At 42.1% G+C, this 25,085-nt stretch overlaps 1 protein-coding gene across 3 annotated transcripts; it reads left to right on the top strand.

Annotated features, from left to right (window-relative positions):
• LOC145433077 (uncharacterized) lies at positions 1–24,177 on the top strand. 3 transcript variants are annotated; one of them, XM_080309984.1, is made up of 12 exons: positions 1–1,344; positions 4,207–4,281; positions 7,284–7,454; positions 12,471–12,605; positions 13,929–14,021; positions 14,750–14,887; positions 16,474–16,587; positions 17,550–18,695; positions 18,840–18,918; positions 19,327–19,403; positions 22,104–22,319; positions 23,119–24,177. In XM_080309984.1, the coding sequence occupies exons 1-12, from the start codon at positions 1,336–1,338 to the stop codon at positions 23,191–23,193; spliced, it is 2,328 nt and encodes a 775-aa protein (XP_080166110.1). In that variant the 5' UTR covers positions 1–1,335; the 3' UTR covers positions 23,194–24,177. The 3 variants fall into 3 exon arrangements, with proteins under 3 accessions (XP_080166110.1, XP_080166111.1, XP_080166112.1); XM_080309985.1 differs by lacking the exon at positions 22,104–22,319 and having other exon boundaries at positions 15–1,344; XM_080309986.1 differs by lacking the exons at positions 1–1,344; positions 4,207–4,281; positions 7,284–7,454 and adding an exon at positions 8,962–10,590.
• The last annotated feature ends 908 nt before the right edge of the window (positions 24,178–25,085 follow it).

Below are 25,085 nucleotides of genomic sequence, written 5' to 3'. Positions count from 1 at the left end.
TGATATAGCGCTATTTCTGCTCAGGCTTAAAGAGGATTTCACCGCACTGGAACATGATATCAGAGATGCGGTTGGGGGATGAATCTGGAATCCCCTTTCGGCGACAGCATCTCGGGGAGTTGGCGGAGTTAGCTAATGCACTGTCGTCGGCGCGAGAGTAGTAGCACAGTTCGCAGTGTCGGAGGTTTATCTGTGCTACTCACCCACTACATCCCAGCTCGTACGGTGTCTTTACAAAGTTCATAGAAAGCCTAAGTTAAGGGCGAACGCAAGGAAGCGATTGAAAAGAGCGGGGAAAGCAGCAAAGAGTAAAACAGCCGAAAGTTCAAGATCGAACATAGGCCGGGCTGGATGTTAGTTTGATTATTATCGAATGCAAACGACCGATTTTCGTCTTCGCTGAGGCTTGATTCGGGATCACCCACTGAGCTATATAAACATCACCTAGCCGGAGGGAATGTAGGATTTCTGGCAACCCAATTGTCGGAGTCCAGTTTGCAGAATGTAATGAAACTGCAGGTGTTGGTCAAAAGCTACCGTCGCACTGATTCCGGCAATATATATTGAAATCTGATCGGAGAACTAGAACCACCCCGGATTCTGAAATACCGGCATTTGTGAATAATCGGACGCCGCAATAGGTCATTCTTGTGGTCAGTAAAAGTACTGCGTTACTGACCGCCTCTGGACGAAACAATGAAACCGCTGATTGTGGTCATCATGAATTTCATGCTCTCTGAACTGAAACATATCGCACGTTGGCGCTATATGACTAGATTGTTATTGTCGTTATGCATCATTGATCGCGCGAAGTTCACAAATTTTGTGCAGGATATTGCTTGAGCCGGCTCAGTCGACATCTGCTTTATCCAGAGTTGCAGATATGGAACGGGTGTCAATTGTCAAATGTATTGAAGAAGATTACTTATCGCAAGCATATTGTGTGGTTTCTCGGTTTATAAATATCACGGAAGCTCTTTATGAAGACTGATTTCAGTCTATACTAGATCCCTTTTTCTTAACTTGCCTAAACTGTGCATTTCATAACTCATATTCATAATCATTCCCGAATGTTTTGTTGATATTCATAGCCGGCAAGATCTCTGTTGACGCAGAAGCACTTATCCGTAAATGAGCTGTGGCTAGTGCTTGCTGATCTCTAATTATCAAATATTTTGTTTTGATATGCTCATATGGGTTGAAATTTGAATCTTTTGTCTGATAGATATGTCTTTCAAGCACGACAAGCAGGCCAATGTGCACTGTTGTTCAGTCTTCTTTTAGGTATAGTTAAAATTTAGTACCCAGCAAGTCGACAATTACACCTTATTCAGGATGGTATTGGTAAGTAAATCTATTTATTGTTTAGTAGGATAATATATCTTCTGTCCCATCTCCATTCCATTCACTGATATTACTATGTTTGGGACTAGGTGAGGCGGTTTTAACTTCTATTACATAGCAGTCCGGTTGGGTTGGATTAGGGTTAGGTTTTGAGTAAAACGAGTGAGAACTGCCTTACTATCTTGATTGTCTGGGAACAGCCAGTAGAGCTCCGTAATTGCTTTTTGACGACACTGACAAGTCACGAAAAATTCAATAATTGTTATTACTACCGTAGTTGAATTCAGTTCCTACGACTTGATTATCTAGCCCAGGGTACCTGCGCCCCGCGGGTGTCGGGTTGGATGGAGAGGATACCTGAAAATATTGAACAAAGTGGATTATCATGTGAAACAATATAAATTTTGACATATTCATGAAGATGGATTGGTGGTGAACTGGTGATCATCTTGGGAGCCACTTTTAATGTATGTGGTGTAGTGTACCAATGAAGTGTCAGAAATTTCAATTTATATTGGTGTCAATCGAGTCAAGTCGAGTCATTTTCAGTTCACCATTGAGTCCAATTCAAGTAGAAGAGGGTCTAGTCCGAGTCATAGTGTTTTGACACGAGTCCGAGTCCAATTCACTGTGTTCACTGTTCAGTTTTCAGTTCAATTCTGTTCAATCCCCTTTCTTTAACTCTTCCCGAGTGATCTAGAATGGCTCACATTCATAATATTGTAATTTTCCTGATTCTTACCAGTTTCTGGCCATATTTTCCAAGTATCAGTGTCTGATACTGGTACTGGTACCAATAATGTGATAACTTTACTATTCTTCGAAGTTACGATGAAATGTCTGTCTTGGCCGTCCTAGTCTCGAGCCGAGTCATTTTACTCCTTTCAAAAAAATTACTCGAGTCAAGTCGAATCACCAAAAAATCGCAGCTCGAGCCATTACAACCCTGGTTTCTAATATGGCTTATAGGGTGAGCTGAGCTTGAGTGCGGTAAGAGGAGGGACAAAAACTAAGATCTTGGCTATGCTAACTTTATGTGTAACGCCCGACCGATTATCGGCTCGCCGATAATATCGAGTCGATATCACGCTTGGAGAGAAATATCGGTATCGGCCATTAAAGGTAAAAAAATATCGGCCATTTTCGTGACGTCACAACATGGTGACAGGGAGTCAGAGAAGTCGATAGAAGACGTGAGGACGGTAAATTATAAAAGTGAATGGCCAAGCTGCATATAGTGCATACTGCATACAGAGCAGTAGGCGTGCCTATCTGAAAAATAATATAGCTAACTAACCCCCGTTATGCCCCACTGACTTCGTGGGAATCCCCCTGCAGTAATCGATCACCAAAGCAGAGAGCAGCTGGATGGATATTGGATAGTTGTCTGCAGAAGATTTCAATCAGTAAGAGAAATGAGAACTTCAATTATGCTGGACTGACCCTCGTAATGATAGAGAAAAGCGTCGCGTCGAAACATTTCTCGATTCGGTACCCAACAGAGCTAATTATTCCAGTAATGTATGAAGTCGTCTGACTGAGGCCTGCGGGCCCACCATGATAGGAAATATGCAAGCATAGAGGGCAAGACGTGGAATAAAGCCAATAATTGATACGAAAATTTTTGATTCCATGATGACATAGGCCAATTCTGACAAAAGAGCGTAAAATGTTGATCAATTGATTGTTGAAATGCTGGTCATGGTCAAGGCCCAAGGGATATGGGTGGAGCAGTTGCAGACGTGGACAATTTGAGTTGTTTTGCACATTCTCTTCAGCTATTTGTTAAAGATGTGTTGAAGGCTCCAGGTGCATTGCTAGAAGAATATCAATATTAATATCAATATATGGTGAAACCATTGAAGGAAAGATCCCCTGCAAGGGAGCGGTGGAACCGAAATGAAGAAAGATTTCCAATTCTTGCTGTGCCACTAACTATGGTACCAAGTGAAAGACTGCTCAATGTGTTTAGTACTATATACATCATCTATGGAAGACCACAGAAGTTCACTCCGAGAAATTGTGCTTCGTGAACTGTAATCTGCAATTGCTGGATTGGTGCTTTTGATATATTTTTATAGTTCCTGGATAATTTATTTCATGTTCAAGCATATCAATGGCTGTAAAGTTGTTGAAAGAAATACTCTGATGCGTTAAATATGGGCCTTGAGCTAGATTCCATATCTTTTGAATATCGGCTGAATATATCGGGGTTATCGGTGGAGGTACTAGATATCGGTCTTATCGGTATCGGCTCAGAAATCCAATATCGGTCGGGCTCTATTTATGTGTGAATATTTTTGACGATATTAATTCTTACTGTGCTGTGCAGTTTGTTATTGAATTCTGTTATTAGTGGGTCATTTTTAATCAAATGAGAAGCCTTGCAATGCCTAGGTTTTCACTGTACAGGCTGCACGTTATTTAAATCTGGCAAACTGATTAAAAAGTTTGTATAGGCTACATATGGTGTAGCCTAATTTATGCATAGCTTGAATATCAAAGTATAAAATATAAATACAAATATCTTGGATTTTATTAAAGCTAATAAATTGGCTCAATCCCATCGTTGAAGCTCGAGTCAGTGGGAAAGCTAAGTCTTTTACTTAGACTTTAGAACCAGTGAAGTGTGTTCTTTCGATAGTGATTGAGAATAGATTTAAAAAATCCGACCATAATAGGTCCCCAAAAATGCTAACTCTAGAAAGTGCTATGATATGCTATGCCATGTTCTGTAATGCCGAAATATTAATATCATTCCAGGTGATATCTTCACAGCATTATCAGTTCTTGACCATTCTCAAACTATGTGGGCTAAGTGCACTTACTATTTGTAGTGAAATTACTATATAATTATTTCAGGGAACTGGGAAATCTTCGCAATGGATTCATAATCCTGATAGCCTTGTCAACGGACGAATAACATATTCAGTTAAGGTGAGATTTTATAGCTTGGTGCTAACACGTGTTACAATGTCAATAAGGGAAGCTGTGTATTTCCGTTTTCGTAATTGGATTTGAACAATGAGATGTCATCTTGGTGACGACATCACTTTTATCGCTAGAATTGTTTACCAACCTTCAACATTATAATTTGGAAACCCAGTGTGGTGAGTTGAACTCGGGATTGTGACCAAGTCACAAGTCATTTTTCAAATATAAGAAAATACCTCGAGTCACGGTGAGTCGAGTCGTTAGAACCCTGGTTGAACTATAGGCCATGATAGGCAATAAGAATTTTGTTTCTAGACTGCAACCTATACAAGCGATTGATAGTAAATTACCCACTTGTGCATAATTCAAGATGTTCCCTTATTCATTATTCAGCAATGACATATTGCTATATACATAGTCAGTGGCGTATCCAGGGGGGGGTTTTAGGGGGTCGGAACCCCCCCCTTTTCAAAATTCAAAAAATTGATGTCAAATATAGCCACTAATATTTGCTAATTTATTAGTTTAACATATCCGTTTTTTCATATGAGAAGGCGAATATGGTGTCCTAATGTTATTTAGGGGGTTTATAACCCCTACAAAATATTGGAATTATGCGCCGAATTAGTCGAAAGGTTAAAATAAGTCATCATATTTCGCAAATTCCATACGAATTCTGCCCTTGTTCAGCTACATTTCAGCTGTGGCAGTTGCAGACGTTCTCAACTTTCTTCCCTCGATTTCTCTCTCGCCTTGCTAAAATGAGAGACGCATTATTGGAAAATCTAATCTAATTGGTCGACGCGATACGTAATTGCCAAGACGAAGTTGTCGGCAATCAACAGCGCCCACGAATTCGCTGCACCTGCTCGCCTTGAAATCCTAATTAAGAATTGCACGGCGTGTTGATTGATCAGCGAGACGCAGACACGGCGGCACCAGTACGACAATGCTGTTCTCAAATCCACATTGTCTTCGCGATTATCGGCGAGAAATGGCCTACGATTGACAGTCACATTCAAAATACAAGCCTAGCAATCCACGTTCCCGATTGTTAGGTGGCTTGCTGTAGTTGAAATACAGGCCTATGTTGCCGCTGAACGGGAGAATTGAGTAGGCCTAGTAGTAAAGTTAACCTAATTATATCGGCTGACAAATTTCTCTGTCGATCAAGTCATTATCCCAGTGTGTACTCTGTAATAATTGACTGACTTGCGTGCTTGCAATTAAGGCCTAATTATTCTTCGCGCGTACTACACGCTCAGCCGTACGGCTGGTAAAGCCATCGAAAAGCACACATTCGTGTACGACGTACACTGTTCACACCACACCTCTGGCGATCGCCCTCGTTTATGCTACCGCCCTATTCCGCGCTTGTTCGTCCGCTGCGATACCACCGGGCGTGCGCATAATGTCGTCAAAACCTAACAAAGTCGCATATCTCTGGCCGGAAGTAGGCGCTTGGAGACGGGCGGCGTTTGCCGGCTCATGACTAAATGCGAGCATTTACGAATTTCTTTTAATCATACCATAAAAAAACGCGATTTTCAGGCAATGTCTGCATCGTGTTCGTGCATCTCCCACTCACCGCAAATCTCTTTTTATTATCAAACTATACATTATCGTATATCGTTGATATTCGCCATGGCGTGAAGACGAGTGATCGCATTGATGACGTCATAATAGTCAAATTCGTAACGCAAACCCCCCCCCTTTTTCGCGCTCTGGATACGCCCCTGTACATAGTGCATATTTAATGATATCCTGAGTTTTGGAAATTTTTCTAATTTTCATTCCTCGTATAATTTTCACTATGGTTACTGTTGCTCAAGTTACATCCAACCTTTTGTATTTCCTGCTACTTTTAATTCTTGAGCAATATTTGCGATGCCCATTAAATTTTTTTGGGATCTTGCGTTCTCTTCGACCATGGTTGTATTGTATTATATACATTCATACATAATATAATATGCTTCTTCACAAAACACGTCACTGATCTCTCCTAGCGTGGCCTGTGGCTGTGGGATACAAAAAACATAGGTGGATGACAATAAATTGATATTGTAATATTTTGTCGTCCTTTTGTAGTAGTAAAATGTGTAAATATAATCTATAATTACCCATTCACTTATTTAAACTTCGTTTCATTGTTTAGGCCTACATCCGCATGACTGTAAGTCGCATGCAGTTGCAACGTGTCAAATAATTTGTAGATTCAAAATATATTTTATGGTAACGTCATCGCAGCTCTGTTTTATTGTGACGTCTGATCATTAAATTGACGGAGACAAAGTGTGAAATTTAGAAAGGAAAATACCTTTTACCCTGACTCGCACGTTAACCTAGCCTGCAGGGGAACATGTGACACAATGGAAGACGATATGGCAGTTGAGCATGGGGATACGACTTTATAGCTCGGGAACACATGAGCATGCGACACTTTAGAACACGATCCTTGCTCAAGTGTACAATTATCTGGTGTCACATGCTCAATTTCTCGTGCTCGTATTATATCACCATGCTCAAGTCCCACATGCTCATTACGTGACCTCATGCTAGTGTATTCCCATGCTCAACACGTGTCGCTTGCTAGAGTGTTGCATACTGATATGTCCGCGGATCAGGGTTGGACACATAGAAATGTTTCGGCAATTCCAAGTTAGATTTGGTTTAGAATTATAGCTACTGAATTATAGTTACTGAATTCGCTAAAATTCCAAAATTGATTTACATTCTGAATTTTAAAAAAAACACAACAAAACTCAAGTTCAATTCATATTAAATCAGACTCATATATAACACGAGAATGGCAAATGTCTGCACACCAAGCTTGTCTCGTTTCGCTCTATACAGCTGTGTAGCATTATCATGAAAACCAGAAATTATATTAGAATTAAAAATTAGAGCATAGTTAAACATTTCAGAAACTAAATTACAATCAAATTACCTCATCTGGCTCCAATTACTCTAATCTAATTAGAATGATCTATTTTTTCCGTTCACAGTTCCTCGGAAAGGCGGAAGTTCCGGAGCCCAGAGGGATGGAAATGGTGAAGGCGGCTCTGCAGAAATTGAACTTTTCACGGCAGATCAAACGAACGGAAGGGACCAAACCACCCAAAGTGGAGCTTAGCATTAATATCAACTCCGTCACCATCAGCAATATTAAAACGAAGGCAAGTCGTCGGCCGCGTGTTTTTGTAACTGACTATATATCGCGCTGGGTTCACTATTTGTTAGCAATGACATTGGATGTTTATTATTTAGCGTCAGCTGAGAGTGACTTGTCTTAAAATGGCATCGCTAAATTTAATGGTTAGATCCGAATCCGACTTTCATTGGCCTGCTTTCCGATATGATTGTGCATTAGGGGTCTTCAAAAATCTTTTTTTTTCTCAAATCGTACTGGCTACTTGATAAAATTGTTAGGTTACCTAATTTAAGCCTACACACCAAATTTGGTTCAATCCCCCAGTCCAGAAAATAAATCAACTAATCACAAGCATGGCGTGGTGATTAGTGATGGTCTGGATATGTTCATGGGTCATGTCAAAGGTACAGGCAGCGTAGTCTACCACTTGGACACAGAATTGCGAATGATTCATGCGCTTGGTTTTGATAATTAAACAGTAATCAAACAATCAAAATCACTAAAAATCGTACAAATCACTAAAATTGTGAAATGACTATGATTGGAAAAACCGAATACAAATAAGGACAGTTGCATTGGCGAACTGATTCCTCTAAAAACGTACTCATATAGGATAGAAAAGAACATGCGCAATCGCAAACATCATGTGCTCATCCAATTAGCAGATGCATCCTGATGTAATCTGTGGCGTAATATCTGCAAAATCTTACAAAATTACGTTATATCGAATAGCAAATGTCCGTACATCAAGTTTGGCTCGTTTCGCACTATACGGTTTTACGGTATCATTTTATTTCGCAATTGAGATTAGAATTAGATTACCAGCTCTGCCTACAACTACCCCGTTTATTGGACCACTTTCTGCTGCCTGGTCACTTTATAAATTCGCTCTCCACACGTGATTGTTATCCCAGCGGCCTACCCAGTACCTAGCGGCGTCTATTAGCGTTTCGCGTGAGTGCATGCGACCCCAGCTGCTTATAAGATGATCGGAAGGTTTGATCGCTCCAAATTCCCACGAGTGCCAACTTGGTTTGGCTGCTTCGAGGTTGCGTCTAGATTCTAGGTTAAATGCTTCCCAGCCGATTTACTGCAGATATAGATAGAATGCGTGCTAGTGTCGCGATATTATTTCAGCACAAATAGGCAGAATGGCGCGTGTGTGAATCAGGGAAAGATTGTGGTCGCGTCTCTTTTCGTTAGCCATTTGTCGATAGCGTATAGCAGTTGTTCCGGCGATCGATATAGTTCGTGTTACTCTTTCCACACTGTCTGCCATCGCGACATCATGAATTGAACTGCTTGCGATCGATCGTTGACATGTCGCGGGTGTCATGCAGATGTCAGGCTGGAATTCTCGCGCCTTAGCATTATAATACAATGCCTGTCGATTGAATAGTGCATTCATATTGAAATGAGCCCGAATATTTTCGGTAACACTCGTTATGGGTTATCGTCAGCGATTAGTGGATAATAATTGGAAGGAACATTGTATATCGACTTCGACAATCGTATATCACCAAATTCTCAATTCTCTACTAGTTGCTGACGATTACCCCTGACTAGTGTCAGCCTAAAATATTCGGGCTCATTTCAATGTGAATATAATATGCAATTGTGTATTGAAGTTCCGTAACTCCAAGAAGCTCTTACAATGCCAAGCCTTGATTTGCTTCCTTTTGTTATATTCACGTGTTTCAGTTTCACTCTTTTGTGTCGTAAAATAACGTTATACTGCGTGTTTGATGCAATTATTGGTAATCTGGAGGGGCGTGATGTTCAATGTACAGTTGAATAGTATATTCATATTGTATATTGAAGTTCTGTACCTCCAAGAAAATGCTCCTTTAGTACTGTTCCACAACCGGACTGATCTATATCCAAACTAGGCTATTTGTGCGTGTGATTCAATATCCCAACAGCCCACGCTTAAATGTTTTGATAGCGAGACATTGACCACTAGGCTATTGGAAATCTTCTTGGTTTATCGTTTTTGGGCTGGGCGCAATGACTCGAATCCGAATCGTGTATTCATTGTCATGATTCCACTTGAGTAGTGATAGGCAAATCTTTTCCGGTATTTGGAATCATACGCCCCGTTCCACTATTAGTAATATTATCAACAATAATCATAGTTTTAAGGCTTTTTCCCATCCTGGAATCCTTGAAACATCAGCCAGTGGTGTCACAACATCCAAAACATGAGTACAAAGCGTCGCTCGTTATCGGAAATGGCATGAGTGTGAAGTCGCGACCAACCCAAGAAATATCAAATTGCATGTATGCGGTGCAGAACTGACGTCATTTCAATCCCTGTTTGTTATGTGACGTGGCGCAGTGGGTTGTGCGGTTATCATGTGTAATGGGCATATTATGCGTGTGTGCGGATGCGGACCTATCATTTATTCCGTGTCGTTCGATCACCTTTTTGGACGTATTCGAGTTTGAGCAGCAGTCTTTCCGAATTTCCCTGCGTGTGTTCAAGCCTTTACGCCAATTGACACGAGTGACGTGGTCCAATCGAAAGTAATGTGTTTACCGTCATAGAACTCTGCTAGGTGCGTAGGCTGGATGCAAGTAATTCATTTGTTGATCAATTCGCTGTAAATCATTGAACATGAACAGTGAACACGCGTGGGTAGTAACTAGCGCTACCGGTCGGCGACTGCGTCATTTTAATTGATTGCGACCACGATTTTGTGGAGATCATTAAGGCATCGGTTACGATTATAACGCTCTGGCGCACCTTTCTTCACACCATCCTTTATAGTAGCAAAATTGACAATAACCCGATCCGACACACACCGCAAGTCCGCAACATCTTACCATACGTAACCGACTCGGGTCAATTATAATTATATAACGGTGGCATATTCGCGGTAGCCGATATTGAAGATGGTGTGAATCCTTTTATGTTGGTGGCAATATTTAGATACGGAATAAAAGCGCAGAAGGGTTTCGTATGAGCAGCAGTTGAACGTGGGTCAGTCGACACTAAGGAACATACGAACGCAGTTTTAGATTGGGGCTTTGCTCGTCTTCGCCCACGCGGAGGCTTAGCGGAAATCTAGTTAACATCTCCGGGTCTCGAAGCGGATATTGGCGCTTCGGCGCGCAGTGCGGCAACGCAACTGAGCCCGGAGACGCTTCGCTTCGCTTCTGTGAGTCCCGGTGAGTGAGAGTTTCTGTTCTTGGTAAGGGGCGGAAACCCTGCCGAGTTCTCTGAATGTCTAAGTGACGGAAATCCAACTTAGCACGGATAAACGGCGGGAGTGACTGGTAGCCCGTCGCATTAAATCAGTACCCAAGAAGTAGGCTACCTCTTCGTTTCAAAAAGGCTGATGACCCCTGCATTACAGGGTTGAGAACCAGACCTATCATAGTCGCATGCTTCCAGTGCGATCTAAATCTTTGGAAATAGCAGCACTGGCAATTCTATTCTGCCCTACTGTGATGCAGTCTTTGCAATGATAATACTAGGGCTGGGTATAATGATTTGAGCAATCAGTCGACTAGGGGATGCGATTCTTCGGAGTACTGTATTTAAAACCCCTTTCCAGTAAGAGTATGTTATCAAGGTGAATTATAGTATCGATACTTTTTTTGCCAACGTGGAAGCTTTGAGACCTCGATCTGTCGTATCACTTATCACAGTATCCCAAACATGCAGTAAAGTCGTGACCAATCCACGATATTGTCACAAAGTACAATGAGTGGGTATGATCACGTGATGGAAATGCCATAATGAGTGAAACCATAGTGTCCTACAATAGTGTGGACACAAGCAAATCTCACGGTCTACTGCGATTGGTTTACGTCACACTTTCCATTTGGCTAAAGGCAATTTGACTGTACTTTTGACCGGCTTGCCGAGCGCGAAATTTGATGAAATTGGTATCAATCGAAAGCTACCGGGGTGCTGATTACGAAAATATAGATTTTATTGTGGTCGTTGCCCTAGAACCCCCAAAATCAGTCGCAGCAATGCCGTCTGGAAGCAAGTAAAGAGCAGCGCAAACCGCCAGCGTTTTGCCATTGTTGCGGCTGCTCATTCCTGACGACATTGCTGCATCACAATGAAAAAACTCCGTAACAATGCAAAGTGAAAGTCTGTTTTTGAGGCACCCTTAATAGGCTACTGGTGTGTACTGACCGAGAAAGACTGAATTGAAGCCTTACCGTGGAATGTTCCCGTTCATTGTGCTGATACCAATCTCCACATCGGGTTCGTCGCCGGTCGTTTGCTAGGTGCCGTTTCCGATACTTCTCCGAGTGTCAATTACCTCCGTTCGGAGGTCGATCTGTTCGCGCTATTGAGACGACATGGCTATGGTATCAAAATCAGTTTTTGTCGTCACGTTAACGCTAGTTTACATGCACTTTCGGTAAGAGATATGCCGGGATTTCATAGCAGTACCGTACGCTCAGAGATGTAGGCAATTCGGAATGGAGTACGGAAGGGTGCTTGAAGGCAGACTTTCCAACTAGATAATTTTAGATAATTCTAGTAGTTAATTAGACTAATTCGAGCGAAATGCCTTTAATCTAATTATAATCTAATTTGTGATACGTTTCAATGCTCTAATTTCTGATTCAAACGTAGTTTCTGGTTTTCCTGAAATGCTGCATGAGAACCTTATAGTGCGGAACGAACCATGCTTGGTGCACAGCCATTTTATATTCTCATGCATGTGACAAAGAAGATTTGAGACATGAACTTGAACCGGTTGTTGTTTCATTTCATCCCTATTCGAAGTTTTCGCGAATTCATAATCTAATTTTAAAACTCTGCAAATTCTATAGATGTGCGACTCGGTGAAAAATAACCCTGACTTACGTCAAATGTTGGCTTCCTTTTCACTTTTGAGACGTAAAGCTGGACGAAAATAATTGAGCGTATGAATGAGATTCCCACCTGTCAACGCGTAACAGAACGCGTTTTGTTTTAGGTGTTGTGTCAACTTGTTTAGTCATTGCACTCGCTAAACGCTCGCGCGTACTGACCGTGTTTACCTAACCGCGAGTAATCTTGCCATTTCAGGAGACTTGGCATGACATAGCGCTTCACAGGGTTTCGTTTTGCGCGGACGACAAGACCGACAAGAGACTGTTCGCTTTTATAGCGAAGCTCGACGACAACAAGCATTACTGTTACGGACTGGACTCCGTGCATCAGGTACTGTTTAGAGACCGCGGGTATTCAAAGTAGCCAGCCTCGCTACTTGAGTGGAAGTAAACTCCATTACCAGGGACGATAGAGGTGTTCAAAAACGACTTTTTTTCTCCAATCGCACTTGCTACTTGATAAAAATGTTAGGTTACCTAATTTACGCCTAAACACCAAATTTGGTTCAATTACGTCGAAAAATTCGGATTATGAATAAAATAGTACTAACGGTGACCAATTCTTCAGTTATTTATTATAGTTGTGCCCACCGTAAATACTATTTTATTGAAATCCAAATTTTTCGACGGCAATAACTCCGCTTTCACTGGTTGGAATTGAACCAAATTTGGTGAACATCGTTTCTATAGACAACCTAACACTTTCATAGGGTGAACAGATAATTTTCAATTTTTTTGTTATTTATTTTTAGATAATAAATAGAAACTTTCTTCTCCTGTAGCAATTCGGTTACTTGCTGGAATTGAACCAAATTTAGTGTGTAGGCTTAAATCAGGTAAGCTAACAATTTTATCAAGTAACTAGTACGATTTGAGAACAAATAAATTTCTGGATTTCGTGAATTCGCGGATTAAGTTATTATGTTGGATTAAAAAACGTTTCACACCAAATTTGTCCCAAATCCAACTGGCAGATGTCAAGGTGCAGGACTTTGAATATTTTTATAAAATATTTTAAAAATTCAATTTTTTCTATCAACCCCATGATATTGTTGAGTCGTCTCAAAGAACAACGCACGACAACTTTTTCTCACTTCCAACCGGTAGAAGGGAAGTTATTGCAGTTGGAAATTTTGGAATTGCAAAAATAGCGTTGACGGTGGGTAATCCCAAAATTACGAATGAAACTCGAATCACTTCGCTTCTACGGGTTGGACTCGCGTCAAATTGGTTTTGCATCGTTTTTTGAAGACAGGTCAACAATTTCATGGAGTTGACAGCAAAATTTGACGAAAAAAAGTTCTTAATTTTTTTGAATAATAAATTCAAACTATTTAACTTCCTACGCGTTCACTGCCTACCGTTTGGAATCGAGTCAAATTTGGTGTGCAGCGTTTTTTTTAGGCAACCTAACAATTTGATCAGTGAATCCCGGGATCCGGAAAAATGATGTCTTTGAACAACCCTAGCTCACAAACTACAATCGATACAATCATCACTTCCTAAGATATATTCCGTCGCTGTTTATGAGCAGAGTCCTTTCTCGAAATTGGGAGAAATAATATGCTGCAGTAGGCCCGATTCCTGATACTCGATTAGGATACTATGCGTGATTTCATCGTTCTCGATTGAGAAGAGTATTGCGCATTTACAGGCCAATGATATCACACTGACGATAGGACAGGCCTTCGAAATCGCTTACGAGAAGTTTATGAAAAAGAATCCTTCAGCGCCGAGTAGCAAAAAGGTGAAATGGTCTTCGAACGTGGTGCTTTCTACTATAGTTGTTTTATTACTAACGTATCTTCGTGCGTTACAAATGTTGAAACTTGACTCGTGTATACTTTTTCCCGATGAAGCTACAGATAGCCTTCGTGCTAGTATCAAACGTGTGCCAGTGACAGTTTTAGTTCTGTCTAATTGTACATGCTGCCCCGGTTAAAAATTGTTGGGGCCGTGCGTTTCCTTGCAGCCCAAAACAGTATTTTATGACGTTTACCAGATTCTGTTTAACCATTAAAGTCACCACAATAAAATATGTATTGATAGATCTCATGTTCTTCTCACCCATTGTAGAATTGGGCAATCTAGAAAATTTCAGCTTTCCAGAATTATATTAGAATTAGAATTGCAGCTACACAGTTTTTTTCCACAACTTAAGTTAGAATAGAAATACTGAATTCGCAAAAACTTTGTAATTTAGTAAAACTCCGATTTGGGTGGAAATGCAACTAAAATTAAGTTCAGTTCATGAACACGTGAATTGCAAATGTCTGCAAAACCAAAATTTAGGTTGGAATTTGAGTTCAGCAACATTTCAGCAATTAGATTAGAATTGAATTATCAGCATTTCGCTCTAATTAACAAAATTAGACAACTATGATTATGTGATAGTCCCAGTCTGGCCGAATGCGACCACACTGTCCAAAAGTCTAGGTATAAATTCGACAAAATATAAATTCTTCTCTTGAACAGGTTAATGACATGAGCAAACGTATCAAAGAACTTGAAAGTGAAAATGATAAATTGCGAAAGAGAATAGCAGAGTTGGAGAATGCCGCCAACGGCCGACCGGCGCACGAACGCGCGGACACGACACCAATGTCTTCGCAGGTATGAGTCACGTTAAAGTACATATATACTACTAGGGTTGCATTTAAAACAAACATGTTTAGAGCATGGCCCTTGTTTAAAAAAGGTATTTTATTGTTTTTTTTTTAGCCATGACGTCACATATCGTTAGTTGTGACGGCACAGTGAATTGACATTGACAATCGAAAACCAAGGGTGAATATGGCTCCTATGTCGAAAAAGGCTTCCTAACTCTGTCATAAACGGACAAAAAATATCTTTATCCGCGACTCAGCCTCGAGCCTTCTAACAAAGCCATATTTTATTGATCGCGCTAGTGAGCTCAATTAATATCGGCCAATTTTATCACATTTTGGCCTTTACTGGTCTTATCAATTTTCACCGCATGTAATACGCAGCCTGACGTGTAATGCCACCTGATTGTAACTTGCTTATTTTGCATACTGCGTTCGGCTATAGTCTGGATATCCGTCGGCTATCGCGAAATTATTCTCGCGCCGATGTGGATTCGATTGCATACTTGGACATTAGCCAGATGAAATTAATGAGTAACGAAGTCATACCACAAACAATGCACTGCACAGTTGTGCAGTTCGCGGTATGTCATTCTACGGACCGAGGGTTACGTGGTTTTATGCGTGTTATGTATAATGTATCTCCCTCCAATCGATGTGATCAAAATCTGAAATTGATTGATTGAAACCCGGCGCGTATCTATGACGTGGCCTATGTCGATTCCGGTGTTGTAGCAAGGTATTTCACGAGCTTGCACTGCACTGCCAATGCACGGGCCGGAAATATGTGTCTTCATCGGATTTTCACCGTAGCCTGGGGTGCTAATCAGGTAAACGGAACTTTCAGGTACAAAATTGTGCGTTCGCACCCTTCCAATGGATGAAAATAAGTCGAATACCTAGTCCTTAGAGAGATATATCCCAGGGTGTGGTGGATTCTGTGTACGTGTGTCACCTTTTGTGGATTTCTAGGGGAGAACCTAACTCAGAATTATATCGCGGTCACAAATCGTGCATGCCAACGTGCACGTGCATAATTTGGATTGAAATGTTCTACTCGATTTATACCGCGGTATAAGTTTGAGGTCGGCTCTGGTTCCGTGCGCCATGGGTGTATTATATATTCACACCCGCGTTTCAGGGGTGGTACACGGGTGGAAATACACACTTTTTTCGCTGAAAGTGTACTTCGCTTAGGAGCGATAAGCGCGTAATAAGTGTCGCTGAATAAATAGTCTCTTCGTTCATTGATTGATTGTTTGGTTAGTTGGTAAACTCAGCGCACAGAGAGAGCTATAAATTAACGAATTTTCCCAAAATTTATCCGTAGAACATACCGCTCTCAGGTCCCAAGTTGTGGGCAGCCCCCACTTTGGAAACCGCTGGTTTACCGTATGATCCGCAAGATAAGATCCTTAAAAATTGGTGTATTGCACCCGTTGATAGGCTTTGGAAGCGCGATTTGAATTTAAAAGTACGATTTGGCACCATAAACTGTCTCCTTGGGTGCGGGAATCCACGAAATACACGAATTTTGTTCACGGTATAGCCTAGATGCCATGCCGACTTGTCTCAGCCGATTTTGTGTTCCAGCTTTTCGCCTCATCGACCACCCCGGAGCGGTCGGCCAATCTTGACGCGGGCAGCGTGGCTGTGCCGCGGAGTGCCAGCCCGCGAACGACGGACGTGACTAGCCCGGAAATGATCGTAAGTAGTTGAGGTGGATTTCGAGCGATTGACCCTTTGCAGCGCGGTACAAACGGAGCGGTTTCCTGTTTACTTGTTTCGTGCGAAACTCGATTGTGTGCGTCTGTGATGTAATCCAGGTTGTAACTTTATGTTGAAGGCAGTGGTTCTCGACCTGACTTGGAATTGACTAACTAAAGGGTGAAATGCCGACAATCTGAATCTATCGTAATCTAATTTGTCAAATATTTCTATGCTGTAATTTGTTCTGTCATGTCACAATCGCGATACGGAAATTCGTATTTAGGAGCTGATGACTATACCTGGCTGGCGAGGCTGGTTCTCGCGTACAAATCCTTTCCAATGGTGATCACCGGGTATATCGCTATAACGCCTCTGTGAAATGAGTGAAAACTGTTATTAGGCCTAACAGCTGACTTTCATATTATTTTGGGCCTGATAAGAAGTTGAAATTTGCCATGCTCAATTTAGCCATTGAAATTGATACAGTTATTGGTGGAATAGGTATGCAAGGTGTTTCCTCGTGTATTGCGTGCGTACGCGCGCTTGACTCACGCGCAACGTCCATATCTAAACTTCAATAGTATACTCATTGAAATAACCCGAATATTTTAGGCTCACACACGTCAGAGGTAGCAGTCGGCAACTAATAGAGACGATCGTATCACCAATTATGACTCGCGGACATGGAGATTCAAATAATTAAGGCCAACAGAGCTTAAGCTCAGAAACAGAATAGGCTTAGGCTCAGTGTACTATTTCGTGATCTACACAAACTCCTGTTGGTACAAACTAGGTTGGCGTAACACACAAATCTTATCTTGATGAATAACACAACGCTTTGATTTTCCTCGGTCGTGCACGACGTCATAGAGACGCGGGAGAATTTCGCGCGCTTTCTCATGGGAATATTGAATGTCTTTCACATTTTCTTGTGATTTTTTTCCTTTCATCCTTTCCAGATCAATCCTTCTCTTTTGCATTCGATTTCTTCCATCTTTCCTCCTCATCCTCCACGCGGAAACGCGCTTCCGGGAGATCAGACGCACCGCGTTTCAGTCCCGGAAACGGATTCCGGCGAAAAAATCAGAAAAAGCGGGAAACGGCACAGGAGATCAAAGGCGCCGCGCGAAGAGAGGCTGAAAAACGTGCTATCCTCGCTTCTCCCCGGTTTATCAACAAAGAAACCGAAAAATGATCAAAGCGAAGCGGCGTGCTTTGATCGCCTTTCATCCCCCGCCGTTTCGGAAAGCGCTGGAACTTACGCCAGTATGGACGACGTGATCGCAACTTTACATAAAATGATGATAGACCCGCGGGCTAATCATCAAGCGCACTCCCCCAGCGAGCTGTTAAAAGACAGTGACGTCACAATGCGCGGTTCTTTGAAGAAAAGATCTAAGGCAGACACGAGGATACCGTTTGATAACAGTTTGAAAGCAATGCGCGCGTATTACGACCAGACTGATTCAAGCGACGAGCTGACCAGCGTCAGCAGCAGCGTTACGTCCGGGTCGTCGTCCAAAGAATACTCTTACGTGTTGCGCGAAAGCGGGGACTGCACGCGGGGCGCGAATATCGACGCCACTTTGCGTCATCTGAGTGGAGAAGATGGTTACATGATGCTCGCGGGGCGCGATTATCCGCGGCGCGATCAAAGCACCGTAGACACTACGTACGATAACGTGAATAGGTTGATGGAGGCCTTTCGACATGCAGCTAGTAAAGATGCTTCTTGTGTTGACTGTGTATCTTCTATAGCCTTGCCGAAAGCTGTAAAGTCTAGTCGATACTTAGAAGCCAATGAGTTTAAATCAAATCAAACGAACAAAACTAGGCAGTCCATCTTCGAAACAACGCCGACCATCTCATTACCAAGGGCGGGAGAGCAAACTCGGTTACGAGATCGGAACGTTCGTGAAAATGGCGCGCTTTTCGATACTGAAAAGGCGTCGTTTCGTGGCGGTGTCGAGAAGGAGCCTGCGCCGCGCCCTGACACGACGGGCGCCGCGGAGTTTCGGCTGAACTTGCTAGATTGCCGGGAGAGCGATATTTTGGATAGCGCGGGTTGCGAGACGTCACGCGTTTCTGGGGGTTGGGAGTCTCAGGTTATACTATACTGTGGAGTTGTTCCGCTTCTTTCTGATCTTGGGTATTCCTGTTCTGTTCTACACTGTTTTCTCTGCCCGCGTGTCGCTTCAGCCGGATTTACACGCGCGTGTCTGCTTGTCTAATAGCTGTTTCGTTTTCAGGATCCATTCAACATGCGGCCTTTTGTGCCCACGATACCGCAACCGCCTTCCAGAGGGACCCGACTAGTCGCTATGCAAGGTAGGTGGTATGCTGTGAACGAAACCCGTATCTAACTCAGTATTCTCCGAACTCACATTCGGGTGCAATGTCTGCCTCTTACACCCCTTCAATGGATGAACTTAAACATGTTTCAAATACCAAAATACTTATGTAGACGCATCCTAGGAGTGGAGTGGGTTCCGTTTACGAGTAGGACTGGTGTATTTGATTAGTTTTCCCTCATTGGAATGACTGTTGAAGCAAAATTTAGCACCGAAGGTTCTGCCAGCCTGTTTTACACCCTGGGCTGTGGTGGAAATTAGGGAAATGCACCGATTTTCATCCACGCAATTACAGCCTAAGCACGAGTGTAACCCGTATGTATATGCGGAAATCCTACACGCGCGTATTGCTTCTTTGTTTGAATTTGTGTTGTCTTCGTTACAGCGAATCCGTTTCCCGCCGAACCGTTCGCGCCCGCGCCCCATTCCTGCGTCAGCCCCAAAGATATCCTGGACATGCAGGTGAGAAAATTTGCGCTACCTCGAAATGCGTAGGGCTGCGGTAAAATCGGCAGTACATGGTACTTAGATTCGGATTATTCGAGTATCGCTTATTGTGACGTCGTAGCAGCAGCAATAATTGGGTTCAAACGAGTTTTCCGTTGATGAAATATGGCTAGCGGAGGCTTCGAGGCTTCAACTGTAGAATTAGTGCTCTTGGTATGAAGGCGTATACTTCTGTTTCTCTGAAAACTCCACTATTCCACTCGAGTACAAATTACAATCGATGCCCGACTAGTATTGCGCTGATCGTTGTGTCCGGCCCTAGAAATGAGCCGACCGTAGCGTAACCAGTTTGCTGACATGAAAGCAGCTTAATTGTGTTTGTTTATTGCCACATACTGCGCAGTGCACACTGCACATGTAGAATTACGTCAGCCTACATACAGCAATGCGGCTACTGGCTGGAATTGAACCAAATTTGGTGAGTAGGCTTAAATTAGGTAACCTAACAATTTTATCAAGTAGCCAGTACGATTTGAGAAAAAAAGTCATTTTTGAACACCCCTAATGACCGTGGTAGTCGCCAAACATCATGAACACCATAACAACAACACGGTAAAGGAAACATTACGCAGCCGCTATTCCAATTAGTAACGTGAAAAAACCAGTTTGCGTCAGGCTGACGTATTGATCATATATGATGACATTGATCATATACGCGCATTGCGCAATACAGAATCCAGTGTAAATGCAGGGGTCGGTGTGGAGTGTAATCGTGATTATGCCGTTTCCGCGCTGACGCGATCTGCTTTATGTATATTCAATACCGACTCCATAAAAACCCTCATCCTGTGCTGTGCACCGGGTAATTTCATTGGAAAATCTTCAAACCTGTGTCGGGTTCGGTTTGATTCCCGGGAAAGTCGAGTATCACTCATAATGACATCACACTAGCATGAATAATAGGGAAAATTCAAATATGTACCTTTTGATAATAATCCTATCGCAGTCACTCAAAATCTGACACGGCGCCCAACGCATTCTCTTTTGCGACGTCACTACCATGGAGTGTGTAACTTCATATTTGGGATTCTGTTTCATTGGTTATTATCTTCTCATCTCCTTCTTCCTGCCAGAGCGGAAAAAACATGAAACCTTCCAGCTTTTCCGAATTAGAATTAGAATTATAGCTACCGATGTCTTTTTTAATTCGATTAGAATCAGAATTTCTGGATTCGCAAATGAAACGACTTGGAAATCGAATTGAAATCCAGGTTAAAAAGCAATACGGCAAAACCAAGGTCACCTCGTGTCAACTCGGATCCCCGTTCTCGTAAGCGTGAACATGACAAATGTCTGTACATCGCTGACGGCTCGTTTCGCACTGCACAGTTTTTTCGGTAGCATTTTTGCGACAACCGGAAATTTGATTAGAATTTTGCTAATTAGATTTCGCGTCGTCCAAATCTGCTCGTGGCATTATCCTTTTATATCAGGGATGTCAAACATACGGCTCGCCAGAGGATTTCATCCGGCCCGCAAAGCGATTCTGAAAAACGGCTATATCATCCAGCACCTTTCCGACAAATGTTGGAATTCTGTGCGAAATACTAGCATCAAATAATCCCTCAAGACGGCAAGTGTCGAGTAGGTTCACAGGCTACGTTACAACCATCCGACAGTGGTGTTGTAGTTTCACTCTTAGTCACCATCGGCAAGAAAGAGCCGCCATTTACACTCAATTCAAAACGGACCAAAAAGTAGTTATTCGCAGAAGTGAAAACGACATACTTAGAGACCGCTGTATGCAAGTTACATGGAGAATATAATTGTCATACAAAAATATAATTCAAATATCTGTGGACGCACTCCTATTTCGCTAATGACTAACGCTCCTCGGCATACGGTGAAACCCGAATCTCGCGTATTCCTCATAGCGCATACACATGACTGTTGCCAGATTACGACTAAAGCAAAGCAATCGTAGCAATATGCTAACGCATATCGCCCATAAGGCTACTATTTTAGCAGTTATATTACCGTACCGTTACTTACAACTTAATTTTGCTGATTTCATTGTCGCCGAATAAAGGCGTTGCTAGAGTAAAACCCTATGATCCGTTATATAATGTAATATATTATTGTGTAGGCTTCATAATTGAGTATTCAAGCAAAAAACAAGGGCATGGAATTTGAATCATTTGAATGATCCGGCCCGCGACGCAAGTTGAGTTTGACACGGTCCCAGTTTTATATCCTTTTTAGTTCTTACGGTGACCCGCCCTCACTCGGACAACTTTTCGAAATTAGATCAGAATTAGAATTATTGCTGCACAGTTTTGTTTTGTCAAATTAAACCAAATTATAACTGCTGAATTCGCGAAAGCGTGGACACTCTGTCACGTTCAGTTCATATTAAATCTGAGTTGATTGTCATAAGCACAAGAATGGCAAATGTCTGTTCAGAAAGCTCGGCTCGATATGCAATATACAGTTCTCCTGCATCATTTTCAGAAGAAACGGAAATAGGAGTAAAATTAAAATTAAGGCATAGAAATATTTCACAAATAAGATTAGAATTAGATTATCGGCTTATCGCTTTCATTAATCTAATCAGACAATTAAAATTATCTAGTTGTCGAAGTCTGGACCAGCCTGTCTGTATTCTCAATTCTGCTTCTCTCTCCTTTCCCTCTTCTCTTCGACTCTCTTTCGCAGAACCCGGAAATCTCTCGCTGCCCTCTGTCGCCAATTCGCGGTCAAAAGAACGCTCCCGCGATCACCCGCCCGCCAACGCGTAAAAATAAAAAGCAGAGGCGCGGCGCGGCCGGTACGAGATGGAGGGGGAAATATTTTCCGCGCGGTCGCTGCAAAAGACAGCCCCCTAGTAAGGGTGGCGGCGATTCTGCGGAGAAGACGAGGCAACTTGCTGTTGTGAGTTGGCGTGAAACGCGTGCGGCCTTTCTGGGTCTGACTTGCGGCATTATCTTTGCACTGTAGCCAATTCTTGGTATTCTTACTGTATGAAAGTCACTTTTTATCGGTTTTCCGAAAATATTGAGTCGACATCACGCTTTGAAATAAATATCAGTATCAGGTAAAAAAAAATCCCGGCAATTCTCGTGACGTCACAATGTGGAAGTAGGGAATCGGTATTATGATCTGAGGCTGTTAGACCGGGAATATTGATCTATTTCTTGTAGCTTACACGCTCTGAACCTGGGCCTACGATAACTTGGGTTATGTCGACAGATATCGTATGAACTTTTAGAAATCAGCCTTGCTTTGAGGCTAAAATCTTTTGAATCTCGGCCGATGATATCGGGGTTATCTGCTAGCTATCAGCTCAAACATACGATACCGATAGGACTCTGGTCTTGACCCTCATCATTATACTACATCTACTGCGTATGTTGTCACAATGCACTTCATATATTTTGTTAATCTGGAACCCAACCAACGATTCTGGTGCTCGCATACGATTCTGGTGTCAATTGTAACGGTTCCATCGAGTATCGAAAATATAAGCCTTACGAGCGAATCATTGTTTCAATTCTTTATCCAATCCAAATTACAGTATATAGAAACATTTCACGAATTAGATTAGCGACAATTCGCTCTAATAAAACAGTTATAATTATCTAGTTGCGTGCGTTAACGTATTGATGGCGCGTCCCGTGGTAAAAAACATATCTTCTCGTCACACCGTCGTTAACGTTACGTTCCTGTTTAGAGCGCGTTCGGCACAGGCCTGGCCGTTTCCGAGGGCAGTTTCACGCTGGACGCCTTCGACCCCTTGAAGCATTGACGGCGAGGGTCCGTTTATGCCGTCGCCGTCTCGTACTGATCGGCTGCACGTATTCCGCACATAACGGGGACGCCTTTACTGGGACTTGTATGGAGTCATGGCCGATTTATCTGCAGTACTACGCATGTGTGTTGAAAAGAGAGCGACGGAGATAATGTGTGTTGTAGTCCTTGTCATACGCGCTTTCGAACGCTTAACATTGTGCTGTGGTATCGTGATCGTCACGATTTTTCTTGGTTGAAACATTACCTTGCCTTTGTAAAAAAAATTTGTAATGAGATGGTAAAAGTTGTCAGCGTTCTGCTCGAGAAAATTTCATGCCGTAAATTTCAATTTGATCACGAGTAAAAGTAGCGATTTCATCGCTTAAAAACTAGTAACTGCTAAAAACTACTTCAAGTGGAATAGAAAATGGAAGTTATGGAAGTTGTAGTTCAAAAAGCAGATTTGGTTCATTGGGGATCGTATACCTTTAGCGGTTAATCGGGGTTGGCTAGTTTCGGAAAGTGCTTCGTTACTGACCACCTGAGTATTGATGATACGCGTATAGTGTATATGTCGATGTCGGCCCTTCTCTCAACTTTTCTTGTAATGCTTATTTCTTCATTTCTACGCCACCTCGCGATTCTTGTATTCAATTTTGGAAGTCTGACGGCTTTTATGCTACTATACCGTTGATCTGTAGAGAATACCGTATATCACTGCGATCTTTTTGTTCTGTAGACTTGTTTGTCTTTGAGTCTCTTCGATATTTCAACGTTTGTTGTAACTGCAATGGTTGCCGACGTTTCGTTGTGGCTTGTTGATTTGTTGCGTCACTATATCTGCCTGTTTCACTTTGATACGTTGTCAGTATTATCAGCGCTGTGGCCGTGTCGACTTTTCTTACCGATATGGCAGTGATTTCCTTCTTGCTTGACTTGATGCTTTTTCGAAGTCCTGATATTTCTTCACGCAATGAAATGGTTTGAGATGATTCTTCAATGTCGGTGTGATTTAGTAGTGATCGCGATTGGTTATTCCGATTATTAGACGCTTACGCATAGGCGTAGGTAGATGTGGAATATTACATCATCATCGGTTCAGTTTAATATGTGAGATCAAAACACCGGTAGATTGCAATCCAATGAAAAGATAGGAAGGTGTCGAAACGACTTGGAGTAGTCTTTAAATCAGACACCCAACTGGGCCTAGGCGATGAAAAGAAGAGGCACGCACACTGAATGAAAAGTGAAAGAAGGTCACATAAAAGAACAACCGACCGCGCGGAGGTGGCATGTAACGGAAGGCGAGATCGACATGTCATGTTTTGGGGGCTGACTGACATCTAGTTGCTTCGACTTGGATGTGGACATGCTCGGCGACTATCGGATAGCCGGCGCGAAACAGACTTGGACAACTAGAAAATTTTCATCTTTTCCCAATTAGAATTAGAGCTACATCGTGTTTTTTTTTTCAAATTAGATTAGAATTAGATCTACACAAGTTTTCCAAATTAGATTAGAATTAGAGCTACACAGCTTTTTTCTAATTGGAATTACAGCTACACAATTTACTCTTAAATTAGATTAGATATACTGAATTCGCAAAAAAAAATTGGAAATTGAATGAAATTGTGAATGGAAAATGAATGCAGCAAAAATCAGTTTAAATCACAGTGCTATCCTATTACTATGAGAATGGTTAACGTCTGTACAGCAAGCTTGGCTTGTTTTGTACTATACCAGGGGCCACCGCAATCGCGCCCGGCGTGCTGATTTGTGATTTGGGAAGACGCTAGGTAAAGCATTTCGAAATGCTAAAATTGATTTCAGTTTCAAATTATTGTTGTTTCAAAATAAGCTATTCGCCTGGGCCCAACAATACGATTCCCCACTATAGCTGAAAAGGCT

This window comes from Botryllus schlosseri, chromosome 2 (genome assembly GCF_051294905.1).
Source record: "Botryllus schlosseri isolate E-star chromosome 2, Bs_hap1, whole genome shotgun sequence".
In the NCBI taxonomy this organism is placed as follows: Eukaryota; Metazoa; Chordata; class Ascidiacea; order Stolidobranchia; family Styelidae; genus Botryllus; species Botryllus schlosseri.
This window is presented reverse-complemented; position numbering and strand designations above follow the sequence as displayed.